At 43.1% G+C, this 25,671-nt stretch overlaps 2 protein-coding genes across 2 annotated transcripts in view; one reads left to right on the forward strand and one right to left on the reverse strand.

Moving 5' to 3' along the window:
- Positions 1-1,314, forward strand: part of LOC111180031 (A-type voltage-gated potassium channel KCND3) — a 19,445-nt gene extending 18,131 nt beyond the window's left edge. Inside the window, exon 7 of the mRNA XM_089908570.1 lies at positions 1,223-1,314. Within this exon, the coding sequence (XP_089764696.1) occupies positions 1,223-1,314 (92 nt within the window). The remainder of the gene's footprint in view (positions 1-1,222) is intronic.
- On the reverse strand, positions 161-18,929 carry DDX20 (DEAD-box helicase 20). The gene is made up of 11 exons (XM_022584075.2): positions 18,610-18,929; positions 17,780-17,874; positions 16,824-16,992; positions 16,114-16,228; positions 15,847-15,989; positions 15,577-15,715; positions 15,212-15,270; positions 14,018-14,100; positions 13,560-13,665; positions 13,329-13,430; positions 161-10,477 (listed from the first exon to the last, which is right to left on the reverse strand). The coding sequence occupies exons 1-11, from the start codon at positions 18,908-18,910 to the stop codon at positions 9,315-9,317; spliced, it is 2,475 nt and encodes an 824-aa protein (XP_022439783.1). The 5' UTR covers positions 18,911-18,929; the 3' UTR covers positions 161-9,314.
- Positions 18,930-25,671: the final 6,742 nt, after the last annotated feature.

Genomic DNA, 25,671 nt, shown 5'->3' on the forward strand with positions numbered 1-25,671 from the left:
CAAGGTCTCCGCCTTGTAAAACCACTGGACAGAGGGCCAGTGCGGGTGGTGGGAGTGAAGGGGGCTGGCATGTTGGTGGGTGGCCACTGTGACCACTCCCTCCCCCTCCCCCACTATTTCTGCCCACCCTGTTGCACCCCCAACACTGAAATCTGTGCCTGGAAGGAGAAAGAGGCAGCAAAGGGGCACCTGAGGTTCACTGCTACTAGCGTGGACATAACCCTGTGCCACTGCATCTCACAGGGGCCAGAGGAAAGGGAGGGCGGGGCGGGTAGGGATGGGACTGTGCGGGTATAAGCTGCGAGCCAGGACAGGGCCCGGAGTGGGGAGCCTCAGACCAAATAACCATTGTTTCTGGAGACCCCAGTGAGGAAAATACAAGACCAAGAGCAGCACAGAGGCCGAGTTGTCACATGCAAAACAGGAAGAAAATATAACACTGTGTATTTAAGCACCTTTTTCAAGGCTCTTAATGGATAATATTTATTCATGGGAAAAGGTGGAAAACAAAAACACCAACGGAGTTTTGTGAAATGTTTTTCTCCATGGACCCAATACCTTTGAACCAAAACAATGCATTTTGTGAGGGGTTTTTTTTTTTTTTTTCTCCTTTTATAGCAAAAGCTTTTAGGCTAAGAAGTCAGTTACTGCTGAGTTCTCTCTTCGTTCCCCCAGGTAGGTGAGGTCGACTGAGCCTGGGCCCCACTGCCCAGCTGACCTGCACAGAGCTGCCACGTGACCACACAGCAACACTCACCCTCTGTCTGCCCCTGTCTCCTTTGTCTCTGTACCTCTCTGCTTCACCCCCTGGCTGTTTTTCTCTGTGTCCAGCCATCTGTCTCCACATGGACCCCAGTGATACCGAGACATGTTAGTAAAGCCTTCTCCACTGCCAAGCACCTGCAGACTCGTGCCAAGGACATGAATGCAGTGGTGGAAGAGAAAAGAATAAAGCAAAAATGGGCATTTAGGGATGAGGGAAGTCCACCTTAAAGAACAGAGTGCTTCCCTTGCGGTTGGAACCACTGGTGTTGAAGTTTCCATTTCTGGGGAAGAAAGGGAATGACCACATTTATCTCACTGGGATCTTGGAAAAGGAAATCGCTAGCACCTGAGAGGCACAGGCAATGCCAGTGTGTGCCAGTGAAGAGAGAAGAGAAGAACCCAGGGCTCCCAGCTGCAGTCAGCCCCTGTGGCACCTTGCTCTGTACCCTTCTTTCAGGACCCACCGTAAAGCCCATCCAGAGCTCTGACAAGAAGCCCCAGGAGCAGTTTCCCGCAGAGAAGGCAGCAGTACGGGGACCAACCTTCTGACTTATCTCACACCTGAGGCAACTCCCACGGAGGCTGCGGAAGGTTAAGCCTGTGTGCCTCACGAAGGATGCTCCAAAGAGTGAAATCAAGTAAGAGATTATAGATGATTCTTATCTGGTCTGAATGATGCCTTGAGATCTGAAGAGTCTTCAGGCCTGTTGTCCCCGAAGATAACTGAAATGGGGGAGAAGCCTGATCACCTCCCTGCAAGTGAGGAAGTGAATATTATTTTTGGAAAACCTGGACACATTTCTGTGCAAGTGGTTTGCATCCTGATGGGGCTGGGAACAGCATTTCCAGAATCCAATCAATTTTCACTGCTTTTAGCAGAGCAGGTGGGCCTCGGGGTTAGTGACCAGGCCCTTTCCGCCTTCCCCAATCTCCAACTACCCTATTGCAGTCTCTCTAGCCTGGACTCTGAGACACAGGAGCTCCTTGGGAACTCTTTATCCATTCAACAGCTTAGTGGTTAGCTGTTTAATGCTAGGCCAAGAATTTTTCTGCCCACCTCAGCCATCCAGAAGAGTTTCACTAGCTGGGAACCTAAAAACACCTTCAACGGGCTTCCCTATGACCCCAACTCTACTGACCCTGTAGAAGGAGAAAGTCAAAGGGATGTGAGGTGGCACCTAACCAGAAGGTGAGCAGAAGGGCAGAGGAGATGGAGCCTTCTCCTTTACGCTATCCTCACTGACCATTGACTGCGTCCCTTCTCTGGGTCTTGGCCTCAAGGATTTCCCCCTAACCCGAGAAAGAGGTGGTCTGGCCCTCTGAGCTTATGGTGTAAGTAGGCAAAAAGCTTTACAATTACAGAGGAATACGTGTGTACACACAAACACACAACAACCTAAACACACTTTCATACTTAATCCCATTCACGTCATCCACATATCTCATTAGGGAAGGCAGAGGACTGGCCTGGACTCCATTTAGAGGGCAGGCAAAGGACTAGAAAAGGAATTTTTCTTTTGAAAGAATGGGTAATGGAACAAAGTTAAACAAGGTTTAAGTTTCTAAGTATATATCATAGGAACCGAATGGGGTAAAGGATAAAGAGGTAAATAGGAACATGGTTACACACACATACGAACTGCCTGTGTTTAAGAACAGGTCATCACAGAGTTAGAATAATGACTGCTCCAACCCAGGACCTGTTTGGTAGTGCACCAGGGGAGCTTACTAGTGGTTCTCACAAAAATTAATGAAATTTAAAAAAATCATGTCCCAAATAATTTCCCACTTTTTTGACCCTAATGAACTGAATGTTTTGTATTTCTTCAATTTCATTTCCAAATCCCACATTACGCCAGTTCCTAAACCACCATTATTAGACTAACCCCTTCATCTCCATCCCCCAATGTAGCCTTAGCCAAAGATGAGAGACCCTGTTCACACAAGAAAATGGCTCATCTACACAACAGAATAGAGCAAGACTACACTGCTAAAGGGCATTTGTGAGTAAAAAGAAGGTCCAAAGTGTGCCAAATCAGTTGAATGTCTAACTCATTGGCCAGGGACTGAAGAACCAGGATATTATCAGGGTTTTCAGGGGGCAATGGCTTTCTGGTGAAATGACTCGAGCTTTCATAGTTCATGAACAACTTCAGCATAATAGATTTACAAAACTACCTATCCCATTCAATCCTACTCAACATTAGGGAGGGTTAAAAACCACCCAACCAACCAACCAATAAGCTATATTGAAATGAATGGAAACTTAGAAAACATGGAATAGAGTGAATCAGAACTAGAAGAGATTAAAGAATATCTAAGTCATTTTACAGTATAGAAGGCTGAGGCCCAGAGAAATTAAGTGACCTACTCAAGGTCATGCAGTTATTTAATGACAGGACTGGGACCAGAACCCAAGTCCCTTGGCTATTAGTCTAATGCTTTTCCCTACACCCACTGCCTCTCAGAGCAACGATGCTTTAGAGAAGACCCATCAGAGATTACTTGTTATATCTAGAGACGTAGCCTTATGCGAATGTCAATTATTACTTGGACACAGCCCTTGGAAACCACTGACTGTACTAATCCAGACCACACTTTGGAAACCACCATCCACTAAATACAACTAGCTATGGACTATCAATTCTGTCAAAAATAGGTGAGTAGGTGAATAGTCAGGTTTTTTCAGTCAAATGCTGTCTCTCCTCGAAGAGCGGGCTAGGACAACATTTTGAAGCATACTTTCTATAGTCCTTTTAATCCTTTCCACAACCTCTGGTCGTAGTAGATCAAGTACCTAAATCCTTGATTCACAGAGAAGAAAACAGGCAGAAAGAAGCTGAGTGACATTCAAGTTCACACGGCAAGCTAGTGGCAGAACTATGTTTGCAATCCAGGGCTTAGACATCTTGTCCCGGGACCTTTTCCTCTACATCGTGTAGCATTACTCTGAGGATTGCTTATATATTTTAATATCTGGATTTCAAGGCTGGTGATTAGGGAGAGGAAGCATTATACTCAAAACCACCCTGAACCAGGACCTCCAGAAGCAAACTCTGTACTATTTCTCCTTCATCCCCTCTTTTCGTAACTAGTGTCGAGCTCAAGACTAACTGCATAGAATCCTGTTCAAAAGACTAGATAGTCTCAATGATAGCTGAACACATGAGTCTACAGTCATACAGGAGTATGAAGTCAGCAAGTAGAAAAGTGAAATTAAGAAAAATAATTTGAACAGAAATTAAAGTGGATAGTTAATGCTGATCGACAATTAACAAAAAAGTCAACTTGTGGATATGTTGAGGACTTTACCCAGTTTTCAAACTATGATTCCTGCAGTTCGGGATCATGTTACTTGTTAGAATATTGGCAGGGAAAGTACATTGAAAGATGTACCTAGATTTTTTTCCTTATCTTTGTTTTTTTTTTTTTAACTTTGCAGAGGTAGTGGTTGAAATTTATCTAAACCTAGATGTTTAGGTTATTAATGAATTCTAGTGATCCAGGTTCCCTCATTTCAATTACCAGGTAACTACAAGGCAAAAAGATCCTAATGCTGTTAATCTAAGGCAATATTTGTTTCCCTTCTAATCTAGTTGGCATGGTAACCATGACAAACAGGAACCAAAAAGACTTTTATTTTCCCTTTCTGATGTCCTTATGAAATCTCAGCATTTGCAACGCTTTAAAATGATTGAAGGAAAAGCGTTGTTATGACCCATCACCCTCGGAGCCCAAAGAGCATCATGAGGAGCATCATTAGAACTAAGAGAAAGTGGATCAGAAAAAGAAACAGCTTTAAAGGGGTTCCTTTTGAGTCTTGTTTTCTACTCAGAATGTTCTATGTTTTTCTCATCAAGTGTGGGAATGAATTTATCTTAGCAGGTTACTTAACTACACTGGATAATGTCACACTAACCAGTGTAGGGCACTGACCCAAGTCCTGGGGGGGGCTCCTTGGACCAACAGACTATTTTACAAACCTGGGTGGTGGGAGGGATGGTATATTTTTGATAATCAGACATTCCAATGTAATGTTTTCCTTAGAGGTCACCCTCCCCCATTAATGTTATCGTGAAAAACATCAAGTGTGTTCTTTTCTATTTTCATATAATAAACGGGCTTTGCTTACCAACATCACAATGGCAAAGAAGAAATACTGTACAAAACTGCAGGAAGATAAACATGTGAAAACTTTCTATGGGGAAAAAAAAACTCTTGAGTTTCCTGTCGTCTTCTTTTGAAACTGTAGTGCATATGTTAAAATGTATATCATTTACGGTATTGAGTCATGTGCCACTGCTGTACCTGATGTATCCAATCTGGATTAAACAAACTATGTGCTGCAAACCCTAACATGATTACGATTGTTTATTTTAATACCAGTTCTCCTGCTATACATTAGAAAATAGGGTAATTTTGTTTTGGGGGAAGTTTTTTTTTTTTTAAACATCTTTACTGGAGTATAATTTTTTTACGAGGTGTGTTAGTTTCTGCTGTATAACAAGGTGAATCAGCTATACATATACCTATATCCCCATATCTCCTCCCTCTTGCGTCTCCCTCCCACCCTCCATATCGCACCCTTCTAGGTGGTCACAAAGCACCGAGCTGATCTCCCTGTGCTATGCGGCTGCTTCCCACTAGCTATCTATTTTACATTTGGTAGTGTATATCTGTCCATGCCACTCTCTCACTTCGTCCCAGCTTCCCCTTCCTCCTCCCGGTGTCCTCAAGTCCATTCTCTATGTTTGTCTTTATTCCTGCCCTGCCACTAGGTTTATCAGTACCTTTTTTTTTTTTTTAAGATTCCATATATTTGAACAGAGAATTTCTTCCTTGCCAGAAGACTCACAGAATCTCAGAAGGGTACTTAAGGTCTAGTCTCATCTTCCCTTCCCCGCCCTCCCTCAATGCAAGCAACTCCTCTATGACATCTGAGATGGTTCTTGCCTGCTTGTATGCTTTAGTCATGGATGTTCACTAACAGGGAAAGCACTTGGCATTTGCCAACAGCTCTATTTTGAGACACAGCCCTGTATTACTGAAAGAAAATATGCTTTTAATCTGCACTGGTTCTGCTGAGAATACACTGAATATCCACTCTTTCATCTAAACCAACGTCTCAAACTAAAAACTCAAAATTAAATGCTATACAGGGTATAGCAGATAGCTTGGAAATCAGATGACAGAGGCCCTTAGGTTCTATCACTTACTTATATGGCTTCACATCAGTCTCTTCTCTCTTGGCTTCAGTTTGCTTCCTCCTCTTAAAAATGAGGGGATTGGATTAGATATCCTGAAGATCTGTTCTAACCTTGATAATTCTGGTTTAGGTAGTGATAGCAAAAGGCATTTTCATATTTCACCGTAATGTGTCAAGAACAACGGGGATTCTTTTGATTTCCCCACAACCAGATCCCAATAAATGAAAACTGAAATAGAAATGGAAGGTTAAGGCCAATCTGTGATGCCAGAAGGCCCTAGAAGTTGGCTGTGAAATTCATTTCAATCACTAATGTTCATATCCTTATCACCCACTAGGTGTCACTACAGATTCACAGCTCAAATAATCTGGAGCAAAACAAAGTAACTGGAAACCAGATGTGGTGAGCAATACGTGCTTTTTCATTAAAAAGCACTAAATGTTAACTGGGATATATGTGCTTGTTCACAGCGGCACAAAACAATAAACATATTCTGCCAAAATAAGAGAATAACCTTGTCAGAGTTCCAATGTCAGCTATGACTATCAAAAATATAATTTTATCTTTTAAGATTAACATAGCTTTATTTATATTTGGGGGAGAAAAAAAACCCCCTAAAACTTCAAACTACTCCCTTGTCTCATGAGTTGATCTGTAACTACTATAATTTCTGTTCAATTATTTTTAGTATTCAGGGGCTGAAGTTTACCTTTAAACCTTTTTTTTTTTTTAAGGTTAGGTTATGTTTAAAAGGTTAGCAATTATTATTACAATACTTAAGCTACTTTAGAAAATATTACTTTTAATTACCCAAAATAACTTGTATCCTCTAAGTCAGAATTATCCAAAGCAACAGGTTTCTCAAACATTTCTCTGCATGTTAATACTGCTAGCCTAATTTAAGTTAAAGCCTAACTTGAACAGCTGTAATAAGTGTATTTAGTATTCTAGAATTCAGACATTAAACCAATTCACACTAGCCCTCATCCAAATTAAGTGAATGTATAAAGGCTCTCTATACTCATAAAAAGATTATTCTTTTCTCTAACTAGAAATTATCTTCTCTTACTAGTCATGTATTAGTTAAATCTTAAAACTAGAAGGGACCCTAAAAATCTAGTCCAACTGCCTCCTTTTATTGATGAGAAAATTGGACCCCGAGAGGTTAAATGACTAGTACAAAGTAAAAAATAGGTAGTAAGAGTCAACCAAGACAACTGCTCCTTCTACTACACAACATTCTCAAGTGAGTTTGCCTAAAACCTATCTATAGTCCCCAAAAGATTAAGGGGTTATGCACCTAGAATGACAATTCCAAATTAAAATTCCACACACAGTAACATACAAATGCCAGCAGATTCCTTCCACAGCCACAATAACTACATCCCTTATTAGGGAAGGTAACTGCTGAAATTTTCCTGGCAAATGCTTATGAAAAATGAAACTATTATTTTCATGTTATGTATATGCTTACCTCCAGCTTATTCTTCTATTAAAAAAAAAAAAAAGCGATCACAAGACAATCCTAAAAGAGAATCCAATTAATTTCAAAACTAATGGGTACCCTCATCTCTAATTAAGATGCAGGAGTATCCTGATTAAAATTCCCTAGCAATGAAAAACTGTGAACTTGGCTGTATTGTGGGGGAAAGGGTAGAAAAAAAAAAGAGGAAAGTTCAATTATATAGCAGTGACAAGATCTTATTTAAACATGTAATTAAAGTCTTTTTAATGACATTCTGGACCTAATTATGGATTTGCTATTTACAGTGTTAATTAATTCACTCTAACTTGGCAATACATGTACAGTACTGATACATGTAAATAAAGCATATCATTGCCCAACCCAAATGACAGGAATCTAAGTTAAACAGTTTAGGGCTGTGTTATGTGAGTGTCAGATAGTAAATGACAATGGCTGTGGATGTTTGCTGACAGCCGTGGGGGAAAGTGTTTATATTGCCTAGACAAGTATGCACACAGGAAAGGAGAGCTTCCCTTCACTTTTAAAAAGTAAATACGTATCTCTATTCATACTCGGTTCTCTCACCACAAATCCGTTCACAGAGAAGTTTGGGAACCAATCGTATATTCACAAAAGAACTGCTACCGAGAAGAAATTAAAGAATATGTAACTTCCAATTACATTTATCTAAATCATAATTTACAGATACAGCATCTCAGAAAAACGCTAGAAACTTCCCTCAGCCTACCAGCAGAGTACAGCAGTTCTTAACCTGGGTTCCACAGATGGGCTTCAAAGGGTCTATGAACCCTGTGAAATTACATATACAATTCTTGTTTACAGAATGAGAAATTTTCTGGGACAAATCTATAGTTTTCATCAGATTCATAAAAGGATCCAAAAATCAACAAAGATTAAGAGCTGCTCCTTTTCCTGAGAAACAAAAACAAGACAGCCACTACTGATGATCCTTAGCTATTTAATGCACATCAAAAACACAGACAGGACTTGCCCGGTGGCACAGTGGTTGAGAGTCTGCCTGCCGATGCAGGGGACACGCGTTCATACCCCGGTCCGGGAAGATCCCACATACCGCAGAGCGGCTGGGCCCGAGAGCCGTGGCCGCTGAGCCTGTGCGTCCGGAGCCTGTGCTCCACAACTGGAGAGGCCACAACAGTGAGAGGCCCGCGTACCGCAAAAAAAACAAAACAAAAAAAACCACAGCTTCCACAATTATAAAGACAAAAGATATTCAAAAGATGAACAATAAACATGTCAACACACTTGGCTAAGTTTCTATTTTTACTGGTAATAAATATTTTTACTGGACGCAAACAGCATCAAATCAAGGACCTTCAGGAAAGTCTGAAGCAATGTTTATTCCTTCCTGCCTAAACCTAAAAGGAGAGGGGGCTTTCTGTTCTACCATGCTACAAATTTCTACAAGAACACACCTCTATGGAAATGTAGCCCAAGACTTTTGGAAAGAACTCCACGGCATAAACTAGCATTATTTTTCAAATCTCAACTGTTTTTATTTCTTTTAAGCAAGCAGTGGTATATAAGTCTTTTTAAGTGTTTCTTTTTGGAACAGCTTATAGAAAATGGCACCCTGGGACCTTTGGCTCTATGTCCCCCAAATTTTCTTTCAAGAATCTCATCCAGGAAGTTTCTTTAAAGAAGATAATTCATCTGACCTGAATCAGGTTGATTTAGGTCAAAACAATCTGAAAACTAGATGTGTCCCAGTGGAAAGCCTCAGAACTTCTCCAGTTCCTCAAAAATGCCACTATATGCCACTCTACTACAGGTCAAGGATGGCAATCCAAAGGTATCACTTGTTGATATCCCCAGATGGCGTGACGTACAGCCTATAATCACTGGTTGCCACGCATCATTTCTTGTAGATAAATGGTATTCATGTGATAGGCTGCCATCCAGCTTGGATGCCTCTGAGCGTTCCAATAATACGACTGAGAAGCAGAAGCATAGTATTCCTGCCACGCCCTGTAGTAAGCTCTCCAGTACTCCTCATAGTCCTGATAGGTGTCAGAAAAACTCGGATGTGTTTCCCTATGGCGGTCATACCAACCATCTTCCTGGGGTTCTGTCTGCAATCGATAGGAAGACCGCCTGGGAAGGCTTCTCTGGCTCTGCTTAGCTCTCTGGTTATGGTTAGCTCCCTCTTTATGCCTTGTCTTTATTTTGATTTCAGGTGATTCTTGATACTCTACTAGATGAGGGGTGTCATTTCCATTCAGAGGTTGTTCCAAAGAGATATGGCCACCCACAGGACTAGATTCCAAGTCTTTCAGCTGAGTATCAGAAGAACCTTCCAAGCATGACTTACTTCCTTTGCTCTGGGAAGAACTCCTTGAACTGTAAGAATCACTGTCCCTCTCAGAGTCTCCAGATTGGCTACTACTTGCCAATACCTGCACTCTCTCCTCAGTAATTCTATTTCTCACAAAACCATTTTGAGGATTCACAGTCTGATCCCCAGGACCTGTGTAGTGTCTGATGACTTCCACAGGTTTCTCTAACCCCTCTTTAATATAGTGTTCGTAATCCTCCATCAATTCTGCAAAAGTCAAAGTACATGGCAGATGGGTTTTAAAGGAAGACAGACAAGGAATTTTGGGGAGTGACCCAGAAGCTTCTTTGACTTGGTGCTGACTGTTAGTAGAGTTTTCAACAGAGGTCTGAATAGAATTCTTCCTTTGCTCTTCCAATTGTACGGCACAGCCCAGTTCTTTTGGTGACGTGGCTTTTTCTACAATTCCACACTCTGAGTGGCTTTTCACAGGAAGCTCTTGTTTGGTATTATTTTTTGATTTGACTGACAGTGCAGATACAGAAGTATTTCTAGATGAAGCCATGTGGTTACCATGAGCTTTCTGAGTTTGAAAGGTGCTCTCTATTTTTTGAATTTGTTTTAGGGTCTGTGTAGGTATACTTGCTAAGCCATATGTATGCATGGCAGCTTCAACCTCCACATCCCAATCCAAACATTCTTCCATCAGACCAGGAGGAATAGGATCTACATAAAAGGAATAAAAAAAGTATTAAATTCTCAAGCTGTTCTAGACCAGCATTTTCTGAATGTATTAATAAAGCTTCCCATGGTCAAATAAGATTAAGAAACAAAATATACTAACACTATACTAAGAAGCTTAATATATTAGATTTTAAAAGACCTAAGCAAAACTTGCAGTAAAGAAATTTGCCCCAAAATATAAAAGACCCATCCCATACCCCCTCACTCGAAAAGAGCTTATTCTAGGAGTGAGGTATGCCTCTACAGCGATTCTCCCATCCTTCCTCGTCTCCCTCTCCCCAACTCCTCCCCATTATCTCACTACTGATAACAGCAAAACAAGATATTAGAAAATGGATTGTGCTCCCCAAAGCTTACCAACTGGGAAATATTACAACTGCAACCCTGTACCCAAGTAAATCTGCCACCTTATATTCTACCAGGGAGAAATCACTGCCCTCAACGGTGGAGGAAAAAAACCTCCACAGGGAAAAAAGCCAGATGACTGTGAAGAGATCTGTGGTACCAATGGCACTTGTAAGCTTAAAAAAATTTGCTGGCTCTAACTCTATAAATTTCCTATCCCATCCAGGCATGACAATTTGCTTCCACCTGCACTCAGATCTTTCCAAAGTGTGACCAAGTTTCATCTTAGGCAGACTAAGTACACAGAGGCCCTGCTTTACAAAGACCTCACCTGTCTGTTGCTGCTAGTGGTGCTCCATGTATGTGTACCCACTACCCATTCCCTCAGATCTGGATTCTTCGGCTGCGGCTCTTGATCCTTCACTGAACAGACCCTCTAACTAAACATGGATTCCTACTAAGGTGCCATCCCTTGCTTGCAGAGACCTATCATTCAGGCCAATTCCCTCCTAATCCTGCTCCAGGCAACTCACCCGAACAGTCTGTTGTCACACAAGTGCCTAGTCCAGTATAGATCTAACACTATAAATATCATTTTCTCATCATTTCGGGGCTCTGTTAACTTTTCATAAAGATCCAAATATGTCACTTTCTGGTAACCAAAGGCAAATCTTATTTTTATCACTAGATGTTATGATACTGAGTCCTACCACAAGTCCTAACTCTCTTGTACCAATTTTCAATTTACTTTTTCCATTATTTATAACTATAAAGATCATCAATAGACTTATACATAGAGAGAATTAACAAAATATTGTCTTAGAACTGACAGAGAACCTAAAGACCATCTACTCTAAAAACAAATATTTTGTAAATCAGGACATAAGCTTAGAGCAATTTAAAAAATGTGTGAAAATGAGTTATCACAAAGCCAAAACTACTAAAATTCACAGTACTCCCAAACCTGTGTTTCATCTAGCTTTGTAAAAATCACTAAAGGAGTTAAATATAAATGGGTAAAATATTCATTGTTATATTTACTCAATAACTACATAGTCCATCTTCTAGAAGGTCATGTATACAGTATATAAGTATACATTTATGTATCTATACAATGTATATATATACACACACTAACATGCATACATTAACATATACAGTTGACCTTTGAATAACACGGGTTTGAACTGCAGGTATGAACTGCGCAGGTCCACTTATACGCAGATTTTTTCCAATACGTACAATAGTACTACACAATCTGCTGTTGGCTGAATCAGTGGATGTGGAAAGGCAGATATGGAGGGCTGACTATAAGCTATACAGGGATTTATGCTGCATGGAGGCTCAGCGCCTCTAACCACCCCCATTGTTGTTCAAGGGTCAGTTGTATAGCAAATAAACCATATTTCCACCCAGGAGTTTGGTTTTTTTTAATAAGTTTGTTTGTTTGTTTGTGTATTGATTGATCGATTGACTGATTGCATTGGGCTCTATCGATTGACTGCATTGCTCATGGGCTCTAGAGCGCAGGCTCATTAGTTGTGGTGCATGGGCTTAGTTGCTCTGCAGCACGTGGGATCTTCCCGGACCAGGGATCGAACCCGTGTCCCCTGCACAGGCAGGTGGATTCCTAACCAGTGCGCCACCAGGGAAGCCCCAAGCTGCTTTTTAAAACTGCTGTCTTGGAAACAATGCATGTTTGAAACTATTAATGATCTCTTGAAAACTTTTTTAGAAACCCTAAAAAACTGGGTGGGGACTTCCAGGAGGCACAACTACTGAGCCCACGTGTCACAACTACCGAAGCCCGCGTGCCTAGAGCCCGTGTTCCGTAACAAGAGAAGCCACTGCAATGAGAGGCCTGCGCACCACAACGAAGAGTAGTCCCAGCTCGCCGCAACTAGAGAAAGCCCGCACGCAGCAACGAAGACCCAACAAAGACCCAACACAGCCAAAAATAAATTAATTAAAAAAAAAAAAGCAGCTTGATAAATGATTCATTAAAATCAAAAGAAAACACTTCAACATTTTCAGAACAGTGTCCAAATTAAAGATACTATTCCTTCTCCATGGTGACAAAGGGGAGTATGGCAAGAATTACCTTCATAGCAACATAAGAGGTAAAATACATCCCTTGAAATAAAAGAATAAAATCAAATTGCAGGTCTACAAAGTAAAATATGGAGTTAATGCAGTAGGAAAATATTTTTCATTTTTCATGTGTCATTAGTTAGCTTGCAATCTTCTCCCTGTTACTTATTAGCTGTAAGACCTTAGACAAATATTTAACCTCTCTATGCCTCAATATCCTCATCTACAAAAGGTAGATAATAATAGCACATACCTCACGTAGTTGTGGTGTGAATTAAATGAGTTAACATATATACTTAGAACAGTATCCAACACATCATAAGTACTCTGTTAGCTATTATTTTTATTAGGCCTATCATTATTATTTTGACAGCAAAATGAAACAGACAAAATATACCTGGTAAAGGCTGAAGATTGATCTTACATTTCTGGGCAATTTTCATCATCATATTTTCTTCTTCTCCCCTACAGCAGTAGGTCACTGTCAGTCCCAAAGTACCTAAAGCACAGAAGGAATGTTAAGTAGTAAATCATTTTCACATAAATGACACTTCAAGTCCACCTGTCACATTATAGCTTCCTCCCCTTAAAGAAAGCACCCAAACTTTTTTCTTTCCTTTCTTTTTACCAAAACGGCCAGCTCTGCCAATCCGATGCATATATGTCTCCCAATCCAATGGAACATCCAGGTTTACAACCAGATTCACGTTCTCAGCATCAATTCCACGGGAAGTCTTGAATTGAAGAAGAGAACAGTTGTTTGTGTACATTAGCCATTGCATGGCACACTATATTATTCAGTATGACCAAGAGCCAAATTAAGAATAGGAGGATATTTAAGAGCAAGGAGGATATTTAGGAGCAAAGGAAAAGAAAATTCATTTCTAATGACTAATTTCGACAATAAAGATAAAAATACAGAAGACATTTTTAGGAAGAAATCATATTCCCCAGCACTGGAAAGACAATTATCTTCTGGTATTCTTGTCAGATACACCCACCTAAAATAATAGATGAAATCTGTACATTTGATAACAGAACATATGTCCAGATGGATTAGTCACCCAAACTGAACAGGAAATTTACCAAATCTGTGGAAACGAGGACTCTGCAATGAAACTGCTTCAGTTTAGCCATAGCATCAAGACGCTGATTCTGATTCATGTTGCCTAAAAAGACCCAGAAAGAAAGTCATATAAAAACAAATGAACAGGGCTTCCCTGGTGGCGCAGTGGTTGAGAGTCCGCCTGCCGATGCAGAGGACACGGGTTCGTGCCCTGGTCCGGGAAGATCCCACATGCCACGGAGCGGCTGGGCCCGTGAGCCACAGCTGCTGAGCCTGCGAGTCCGGAGCCTGTGCTCCGCAACGGGAGAGGCCACAGCAGTGAGAGGCCCACATACCGCAAAAAAACCCAAAACAAGTGAACATACATTTATCAAATCCACAAAAATCAGGAATCATAATTGCCAGTCTTAACACTTTAACAACCAAAGTTAATTCTGTCCTTATATGCAAATCTAGGTTAAGAACTAACGTCAGAAACAAAAACCTAAAGTCAGAATCTTCTAAAATATGGTTAGGCAATCAACTAGAAATTCAATTTTAAATGGTGACTAGGCTATGCCTGCAGATATAACATTATATCTACAAAGTGCCATATGAGGTTTAACAATTCTTAGGAAAATAATATTGATTTAACCAGCTGTTTACCAATTTGGTGTTGAAGTGTGATCTATCATCCAAATACTGGTCCATCAGAAAACAGTCTCCCCAGTATCTCATAATATACCACGACTAAATGAGCTTATGCTAACAGGTTAAAAACTAAGCTGAGATAGCAATCAAAACTCTAAAAAGGATCTCACTTATCAAAAATTCCTTTAAATCTTTCATTCCTAGGTCAACAGTAATAATTTAGCTTTGTGTCAAAAATGAATCAGTTTTGCCTTCCACAAGACTGTAAAAGTCAATTTAGTTAGCAATTCTTTGCATTTTTTACAATGTTTATCTTAAGATAACAAAGACAGACTCTATTTTGTAAAGTTATTAAGTTCTTTGTGGATATAACTCCAGTTTTCTAGTTTTTTAGTACATACCATGTTACTTCTTAAAGAGACAAATCCCAGTGAAAAATAAACCTCAAATTGCTTTTACTCTGAAGACTCAGTGTAACCTCACACTCACAAGACAACTCAGGAAGTGGTATCTCTTCCTCCTGACTTTGGAGAAGCTTCAAGTCAGGATACTAAACAAAGATTAAAGTTAAGAGATGAACTTACCTGAAATGCACTCTGCAGGAAAGCCTTTAGAAGAAAGGATATCAGCCAAGTGTTGTGCTCTATGAAAAATAACACAGAGGGTTATAATTTTACAAATACTGCCCCACACCTATCCTTTTATTTCACAAGTTCCCCAGATGACTTTTTTTTTTTTTTTTTTTTGCGGTACGCGGGCCTCTCCCATTGCGAAGCACAGGCTCCGGACGCGCAGGCTCAGCGGCCGTGGCTCACGGGCCTAGCTGCTCCGCGGCATGTGGGATCTTCCCCGATCGGGGCACGAACCCGTGTCCCCTGCATTGGCAGGCGGACTCCCAACCACTGCGCCACCAGGGAAGCCCCCCAGATGACTTTTTAAGGTACATTACCTGCTGTGTAAATTAGAAAAGACTAAGGCTTGATTAAATGGAATTTTGCTGAACAATTCTTGTAAATGCTGAGTCTTTTCCTCAAAAATCTTATGGGCCAAAGGGTATGAACTGACAACTTTGTAGTACTGCTTCAAACCTACAAAGAAGAGTCTTCTGTTAAAATGAACATATTTTCTATAGCAAATATGAAAGCAAAAGCCAACTTAGCAAAGGAAAGCTCCAGAATATCACAAACCAACCCACTAAATATCCAATATCTGTACACACCTATGAGACTCGGATCACTGGAATTTAGTCTTACAAAAGTGGGCTCTCTCATGTACTTTGTCAAAGCATTAGCCAAAAATTCAGGGTAAGTAGCTGACACTGCCAACATCTGCTTACTGGCAGGCAAGGAAGAATAAATCCAACTGCAAAATAAAAGAAAAACACACACACCATGGAAACTATTCAGATGATAATCACCACCTAGAAAAGCAAAAGATAGATACTTTGGAGCACCATTTTAATAGTCAAGTTAGTTATTTTTCTTACTTTATTTGCTCCTGGAAGCTGCCTTCTTCTAAAAGCTTATCTGCTTCATCAAGAATAAAGAGACGTATACTGCCTGGATTCAAGTAGTCAAGTTCTATCAGTTGTTTAATTCTGCCTAAAGTCCAGAAAAAAAATATTCAAATATTCATATGCACCAAATCCATGCAAATTTCAGCCAATGTTGTTATTCTACTTACAGGTTGAATTGCTAACTTTCCTGACCCAACCCTCATTATTCTTTACACACTAAACCATAAATTAGAAATCCTGAGTTCTGATCTTCCCTAAATCCATTATTTTTTCCCTCACATTTCATCACCAATACGTATGGAAAATAAACACTTCCTGTCAAAAGACTTGTAAGGCACTGAATGCTAGATTATGATTCTGAGTGACTCATGACCGAAGGACTAATACTGAAGCAAAGAATAATCCCAACCCATGGCTTAGAAGGGCTTTCTGAAATCATCTCATTCCTCTTCTGCTCAGAAGCCTATCACATACTTGTTCTTAAACATCCTTAGAAACAGAAATTTCATAAATCCTGTTGGTAATCCAGTCATGTGTTTATATGTCACTAATCTAATGCTCTTCATTTTTAATCCTCAAAATAATTACCATAATTATCAAAGATTGCCATATTCTTATTGCTATATAGAAGTGTTCAGTTACTTAAAAGCCCCAGTTATTAACAAGCATTGATATCTTACCAGGAGAACCAACAGCAATATGACACTTTTTAAGTCTGGTTTTGTCTTGTGATAATGGAGTCCCTCCGATAAACACATGACACTCTAAGCCTTCCATTTTTATTCCAATGGCTGTGATAACAGAATGTATCTGTACAGCAATTTCTCTTGTAGGAGCCAAGATCAAAATCTAAAAAAAACATAAAATATACCTTTAACAAGTCGGTAGAATAAATACATAAGGCAGGACTCAAAAAGCTTTACAGTGTTTTTTAACCCAGATATGAGTATCTGGGTTAAAAAACACTGTTGAAGAGTCATCATCAGATATACATGACTGAGAACTTGAAATACAGCCTGCTGTAACTACTAAACCACAAAGTAAGACTATGAGGGTCATACCTGATTCATCTTTATATCCCCAATGCCTGGCATACTATTTAAACATAACATGGGCTCAACAAATCTTTGCTGAAGAAATGATCTCCAAACCCAAATCTCCTGTTAATTTGGGTAAGGCCCTCTTAGACCCTACTCTGAGAGAACCCAGAAGGTGGGAGATCAGTATAACACATTCACTGTAAGAACCACATGCAGTTACCTACAATAGCCAAACACCTCATTACCACGAATCAGGTCAAATGCTAAACCTCACCACAATCTAGTGAGCAAATAAAAGAATAAAGAGTCCCTATCTGTATTCTCAAGTAATGACAAAATCGACACACATGGCAGACTTATTTTATTTAACACGCAGTAATAACAGAAATCTCTAAACTTCTAACACTAATAATGTGTATTTGGTCACTAACCACACCAACACCGCTCACCAGCCTAAGTATCTACTTTTCTTGTATACTTTTCATATGTCTTAACACAATCATTCACTTCTACCTCTGAGGAGCTACTGGTATTTCATCTGACCTGTAGTAAATCCACATAACATACCGTCCTTGGGTCCTCTGAGCTAAACTCACCTGGGTACTTAGGTTTTCAAGAACAAGAGAGTCCAAAGCAATGGTGGAGAATACACAGGTTTTCCCAGTGCCAGACTTAGCTTGAACAATTAAATCTGAGGAGGAAAAAAAAAATTATCATTAGCCAGGACTGACTGAAGAAGCTTAGGTACCAACATGAAATTCCAGAACTAGACAGGCCTCCAGAGATCACATCCTTAACCACCTTCGTTTTTAAGTTAACTCTAAAACAAGCATGTGGCCATATCCAGAAACAGGCCTCCTCCCTGAACCTCCACCGTTTCTCTTCTTTTTTTGGCTTAGAAAGCAGAAATTTATTTTCTCAAAGTTTTGGAGGCCAGAAATATGAAATCAAGGTATCAGCCGGGCCACATTCCCTCATAAGGCTCTATGGTACAATCCTTCCTGTCTCTTCCAGCTTCTGACGGCTGAAACATTTCTTGGCTTGGAGTTGTGTAATTCCAATCTCTGCCTCCATTTTCACATGGCTTTCTTCTCTGCCTTTCTCCCTGCTCTTATAAGGACTCTTGTCACTGGATTTAGGGCCTACCCTAATCCAGGCTGATCTCATCTGAGATCTTTCCTGCCGTTTATATTCCCAAACGTAGAACCACTTGACAGCGTGGAATGGACCTCAACTATCTCCAAATTCAATACTGCGCCTCCGTTTGACAGAGGAGGAAACTGAGGCTCGCGTGCGTACGGCGTCTTGCCCCGGGCCGAGCCCTGCAAGACGGCCGCTCTGGGCCCTTCCCGGCCCTCGCCACGGGCTTGGCCGCCGCCGCCCCCTCCTGCGGCCCTCGCGGCCCCTCCAGGGCCCCAGCCCTCACCAAGTCCGCACCGCCCCAGCGGTATGGCCTTGAGCTGCACGGGCGACGGCCGCTCGAAGCCAACCGCCCGCAGTCCCTCCAGCACCGGCCGCGACAGCAGCAGCGACTCGAAGTCCCCCGGCTCCGCCAGCAGCACATCCCCGGTGCGGGTCCGCGGACCGTTGATGTCGTGAGCCGTCCGTAGACTCCGCACTGGCCGGGGGGCTGGCTCCGGGGCCGCGAACTTCGCAGCCACGCGCTCCGCCGGCATAGCGCGCTCCACGGTCTCTAAGGCCGCCGAGGCTTCAAAAGCCGCCGCCATGCTAGCCGCGCCGCCGGATCTCGCGGTACTTGGGGCGAGGCGTGGAGCCTGAGAACAAGAAGAGGAAAAACTTTATTGGCAGTCTTCCTGCGAAGACACTGACACTCCCGGCCTCGAAGAGGAGGGGTAAGGGACGGAAGTCGGAGGCTTAGAAAGACTCGGAAACAGCTATAACAACAAAAAAACGTGGCCTGAGGAAGGCGGGAAAAGGGAGGGGAGGAAAGCTGAGGCTACCGGTGTGTCGCCGCCTGCGGCCTACAGAGGGCGCCGCGCGCTCACGGTGGGAGCACTGCCCCGCCCTGCGCCCGCGTTGCTGACCTCACAATGCTGCCTTTGTGAAGAGCCCAGTGCGTCACGCTCCCAGCCTCCGGGCTTCGGCTCGGCGGTCAACTCCTCCGGCTCCCCACCGTGTCCCGCCCCAACTCGCTGCCTCCTCCTGTGCTCGCAGAGAGCGCCCGAAGTACAGCGAGATTTAGGATTGACCACGTTGCCCGGTATATATCTGTGTGCTTTCATCTCTGCGTTCCCAGCCCCTAGCACAGTACCTGGCACACGCTGAGCTCTGATAAAAGCAAATCGAATTGGAACCAGCAACTGAACTGACAACTCCCACATTAGTATCTACACCTCCGACCTTCCTCTGAACTCCAGACTTGTACATCCATCTCCCTTCTCAACACCTCCACTTTATGTCTAATAGCTCAAATTTAACATTTTCTATGTGTTGCTCCTATCCCTCCCCACCACCATCTCATGGATGACAGCAGTCTTTACCACTTTATTTTAGGTCTCTGCTCAAATACCACCTTTTCAAAGAGGACTTTCCTGAACACTCTGAGATAGCTCCCCCATCCTGGCAGCTCCCCAGCACTTTCCCATCACTCTCTATTCCCTTGTTCTGCTTTATTTTTCTGCTTATCACTAGATGAAATCATATGTTTATTGTCTGTCTCCCCCACTCTATGAGGACAGGGACCTATTCTCTTTTGTTCTCTGCAGTATGCCTAATCGGAAAAAACAATCTGACACAGAGTAAGTGCTCAATATTTATTGAATAAATGAGCTCCTATAGCAAAGTCTGAGTCATAACTCCAAATTAAGTATTTTTGGAACCTAATATTCACAATTACAAATCTAAAGATTATATCATAATTCTGGTCGTTATCTCTCACCAGCCTCACACTTCCCTACACACACACACACACACACACACACACACACACACAGTGATGATGCAGATTCCAAAGGAGGTAGGAGGACTTTGGCAAGGTAATCCCACTGGAAAGGTATTCTCAGATGCATTTTTCTTATAAATTTACAAAACATTGAGAAAATGTCAACTGTTCATATGAAAGAAGGGGGCCTGTTGGGAGTGGTCAGTAAAGGTTCCAGACTTCCTCTTAGTACCTACCCCACCTCTTTCATCCACTTAATCCCTAAATCCCAAACCTGGGAATTAATTATTCTTGACTCCACCTTCCATTATCCCTCTCCCCTTTCTTTTTTTTGGGGGGGGGATTTGGATTGACCAGGGATTGAACCCGGGGCCATGGCAGACAGTGAAAGCACTGAGTCCTAACCACTGGACCGCCAGGGAAATCCCTCCCCTTTCTAACAATTACTTGAGGGCAAGTAATTTTGCTTCCAAATATCGCATCCATATTTTTCTTCAGTCTCCATAGCATCTGTCCTATTTTAGGTCCCTTTTAAGGGTCCTATTTTAGGACCTTTTAGGTCCTAGCTATCACAACAACCTCCTGAATGGTTCCCCTGCCCAAATATTGCAGTTATGTTACTAGTCATAAATTATATTGCTATAGCTAAAAACAAATCAATACAATTTTTTTCCTCAGTAGTTAAAAACTGTAATAATGCTGTTGGTCGTAATTTTTAGTGCCATAAAAATAAAACATAAAGGTAAGAGATCATTTAATAACCAGGTAAGGTATGAGAGTAACATACACAGAAACCAGTTGGACTGTTGTCTGCCTGCTGGCCTCCTTCAGGATAAAATCACAATGGGACCCCAGCCTCTTTGTATGCTGTTCTGTCTACTTGGAAAATCTTTCCTCACCTTATGTACCTGGAAGGTAGAGGGGGGAAGGATTCCTGTGAATTGAAGAAGTGGGAGTAAAAGGTAGACTCGGAATGGATTTTCAGGTTCAAATGGTCCCAGGCAATGATTTCACAATGGAAGTTTCTGCACCCAGAGGAAAGGAAAATAATGTAAACAAAAACATAGACATAAGGTGTCCCCCCTCGAATGTGAGGATCCGTGGGACTATGTGGAAAGAAGGGAAGGCACTAAGATTTTTATAGCCACTTTTTCTCATTTGATCCTCAAAGCAACAAAGGGTAGGCAACCTTATTATTTGCATTCAATCTGCAAACATCTCTTCATTCATTCTTTCAGCAGAAATCTTCTAAACGCCTAATACGAAGCAGCCAGATGCTGGAGATGCAAAACTGGGACAAAATAAGCAGAGCACTTGCCCTCAAGAAGAAAGAGACATGCAGACGGATAGCTCTGGCCAAGGAGGAAATATTCAAATAGCACAAGGTGGTGTAAAAGTACATGCAGTACTGACATTTTTCAGGGCCTTAGCTGCTCAAAGTGTGGCTGTCATGTGGGAGAGTGTGAGAACATCTGAAAAATTGAGAAAAACAGCTTTTGGTATTCAGAGACCAATAGCTTTCTTCTCTATGCTCTTCTCTCCCCATCCCAAATCAGAGTGTTTTAAAGCATGCATGGAACTATAAGAAAACCTCCATGCCCGGGTCACTCTTTTCCTAATCCCTGGAGTCTAGCACTTCTGCCAAGATAGCTGCACCAGGAGACAATGCTCAAGTCCCTTGAAGCACTGGGGTGGGGGGGTGATTTTCTGAACTGATCCTGAAGGATAGATGTGGAGTTCATCAGGCAGTGGGGGTGGAAGGAAAGCTCACCAGGCAGACAAGTTAGAAAGATATTCTGGGCAAAAGGAACAGTTTGTGCAAAGGCGTGGAAGCATGAGAAACCATAGTAGATACGGTAAGGTATGAGCTTTAGCATGAACGGAGGCAAGTTTGGCAGCGCTGACCAGGAAACAAGGTTGCAGAGATATACTGGTCCCATAGTATGGAGGACCTTGTCTGCCACCATAAGGAACATAAAATTAATGTGTTATGCTCGCCCAAAGGAGGATAGTGTTATGTAGCAATAGAGAGAAATACAATTGGAAGTATAGACTAAGGCTTGATCAGTGACAAAGCTGAGGAGTTTGGATTGTAACTTGCAGAGCATCGAGCATCATCTCAGTTTGGGATCTAATATGAGGTAGTAACTAACTGCAAGGCCCACTTTATAACGCTGTTTCTCACACCTAACAACCCCTGGGTCTTTTGGGTGTTGTCCACTGCTTTCTGAGTGTCAGTGCTTAACCTATGTGCTGCTTAGCCAGCAAACAGTGACTGAGCACATGTTTCCTAGTTCTCTCTCCCAGGCAAGGGGAACATTCCCTCCTATATTCTTCAGTTCATCTGCTCAGTGGACTATAGCACCATCAATAAACTTAAGTTACATCAAGTTTATTAAGTAACAATATCTGGCCTTCTGGACAGAATTTTTCACGACCCTGCTCAGTCCTATGCAGCTACCTTTCAACGTGGAGAATAACTATTTTCATATGTGCCCCTTGGCCTATGGGGTGACTATGTCTTCAGTACCTTTTCAAACAGGAATGAGGAGAGGGGAAGAAGCAGGAAAGGCCCAGGTTCCTATACTCCGCGCGGCCACCTCTCACCGTGGGGACTTGCTTAGCTGGCTTTCAGTAAAGGACCCCAGGCCATCCTCCCTCTCTCTAGACCAGACTCCCCTCTGCCCAAGGCCCACGTTGATTAATTGCCCCATTTAATACCACAGCCTCAGTCTTTAGGGAGGAAGGCGTCACGTTTGCTCTTCTGCTGAGAATGGGGCCCAATTCATTCTTGTCCAGTCAGCATAATAAATAACCTGCCCCTGTTGGCAGGGAGTTTATTAGAGACTGATGGGACATTTAACAATAACTGGGGGCCTGTGATTTATTAGGTAGGGAGGTTTGTGGCGTCTCCGAAGACGGGGAATGTGGAATTTAATTGATAAAGCGGCTGTCAGCAACAATGAGATGCACTCCATAGAATAGGCATTTGAGGGCTTCTCTTTGGAGCTGTCAGGAAGGGTTTCTGCTAATCGTGCGCAGCTCCTGTGGATGGTGGCGTCTGCTGGTTATTTGGGTGAGACACAAATGGCAGGGAGGGGACTCTGAAAGGGGCCCGGGGAAGGGTGCACCTGTCAGTTGCCCGGCCTGGTGGAAGAATGTGACACAAATGAGCAAAAGGAAAGATTTCCATCACGCCAAGAGAGGGCTCCCCTTCAAGAGGACTTTGTTTCTCTCCTGTGAGCTGCTCAAGAGAACAAGAGGTGCCGAGCACCCACTTCCTGGAGAAGGAGGGAAAGGAAAGAGTTAAGTGGCAAGAGAGATTTGTTCTGGAATTCGAAACTCCCTAAGCCTGACCTATCTGCACCAGAGACCCCCCCTGCCTGGCTCCCCAGCCACAGACACTCACATACACATCACACCCACACACACACCACCGTTACCTGCCTCCCCCCAACACCATAGTTACCCACATCCACACAGCCTCCTCCTGTCACTGCTGCTTTCATGCTGAGAACAGAGCCACAGAGACTCAGATGGATGGAGCCTCACCTTTTTTCTATTGTTGCCTCCCGGCTCTGGAGACCCCAGAATCCAGGCTGAGAAACTGGAAATAAATTCTTCTCTGGAGCGTGCAGAGCATACCGCACCTTACCTCCTCGCCCGCCCTCCACCCAGCCTCCTGACAGCAAGGGAGCTTGGTTTTATCTCTGAGGCCATCCACGATGGCACTGATGATGGCACAGCTCTGTCCTCAGGCAGCCCTGAGCCTTTCCAGGCGGCTCTGCTCAAATTTGCTGCTCCCCTCATCCCTCAGGCGGTTGCTCAGACTTAAACAAGGCACGAGAGGGGCTTTCTGAGGCCAGTCTGCTTCCCTCCTGTGATCCTCCCGCATCTATTCTTAGGTCCCAGGAGACTGATCTGCCTCCAGTGTTCCCTCCAGGGAGAGAAAGGGAGGGGGAGGCAAAGTCAGGGAAGAAGAAGTAATTGTCACTGTCTAATCTGAGCCTCAGTGGTGACACTGAGGGACCTCTGAGCAGAATGGATACAGCAACTGGTTTGATTAAATCAAACCTCTCCCTCAACCTTGTTAAATTAAACTGACAGGCCGGGAGCAGATGAGGGAGCGCAGAGGGCTCATCACCTGCGGTGGAGGCAGGGGAGGCTGGGAGCTGGGGCCTCCCTCCCAGGAAGATCAGATGGTAGCAGAGCAGCGGCCTGCCCTTTCCCTTATTTGCTGACTATAGATAGGAGATGAGATTTATGGATGTGAGATGCCTAAGTACCTGTCTGAGCACAGGCTGTGAAAGTGACGCAGAGGCAGACTGCCACTGCTCAGTAGGCTCTGCAAATTCCCTTGGCACTGTCCAATGACAGTGTTCTTGACGTTGCAAAGGGCCTTTGCACTTTACCTTCACAGCAGGCAGGTAGCAGTGAGATTATTTTCCTCACTTTACAGTCAGAGAAATTGAGGCATGGGGGTGGATTACAGGGCCAACTAGCAGGCAGAGATGGGCAGCAGAGCCAGTCTAAGACCCCCAGGTCTCCCACCTGCCCGTCCTGGCTCACTTCACCTCCAGCTTATGTCATTTGGCGGAACTTCCCAGGACTTAGTCCCTGGACTGCCATCTCTTCTCCCACCCACCAGAGAAATGTAAACCACACAGCTTGCTTCGTGGGCCATCAGGAAAATGCCAGTTCCCACCTGGCTTGGGGCAGCCCACCTGCAAAGCACACGGCTGGCTTCCAAAGGTCACGAGGCCATTCTAAGGTACTCATATCACTCTCCCACCTGCCCAAGCCCTCCCGAGTGATTTCCACTCCACCTAATTACAAGTTAGGGGAGGGGAAGGGGGTGGGCGAGATATTGTTAGCAACACCAGCACACAGCAGTAGGAGACAGATAACACCGATACCCTGCTGGCTTCCTCACCTGTCACCCAGTTCCTCACCTGCCAAAGCTAATTTTCCACTCACCAGCGGGTGAGAGCTCATTTCAGAGTGTGTGAGCCACACACGCACTCACACACATGCATGGGTACCCAGTGCCACTGTGAATAGAGTAATGCCTCCCCAGGATTCCCTTGTTCTCACTTTCCATGCACTCCAATGATTTGTTTATTGACACCTCCACCCTTTTCCAATCTGTTTTCCGTAGGGAAGACACTGGGATGGGGAGGCTGGCAAAGACAGTGCATAGTGATTACTGGAGACCCTGTTGACCCCTACCTCCTCCAAGGCACACTCATCACACACCAATTAATGATCAGAACCTGGGACAGGGAGAACAAAGGACAGAGGGAAGGGGAGAGAGGAGCAGACTTTCAACCACTGCCACCAGGAAGGAAGCTGGGAGAGAGAGCCGGCACCGGGTTGTAACATTTGCCTGATGAGGACAAACAGCTGGAAACAGCACGCACCAGGGGAGAGTATGTATGGGCCACACCAGACATGGCATTGCCGTGCTCTTCCCTCATGGTTTTCATCACCACTCTTGACCTGAAAAAGATAGCAAAGAGCAGGCAGGCAGATAGGTCAAAGGTACTTGGACAAATATCACCAGCTTCCTGAACTCACCGTTGGTGT

The sequence above is a fragment of the Delphinapterus leucas genome, chromosome 1 (genome assembly GCF_059928025.1).
Source record: "Delphinapterus leucas isolate spDelLeu-1000000601 "Yukka" chromosome 1, BTC_Dleu_Yukka2, whole genome shotgun sequence".
Classification (NCBI taxonomy): domain Eukaryota; kingdom Metazoa; phylum Chordata; class Mammalia; order Artiodactyla; family Monodontidae; genus Delphinapterus; species Delphinapterus leucas.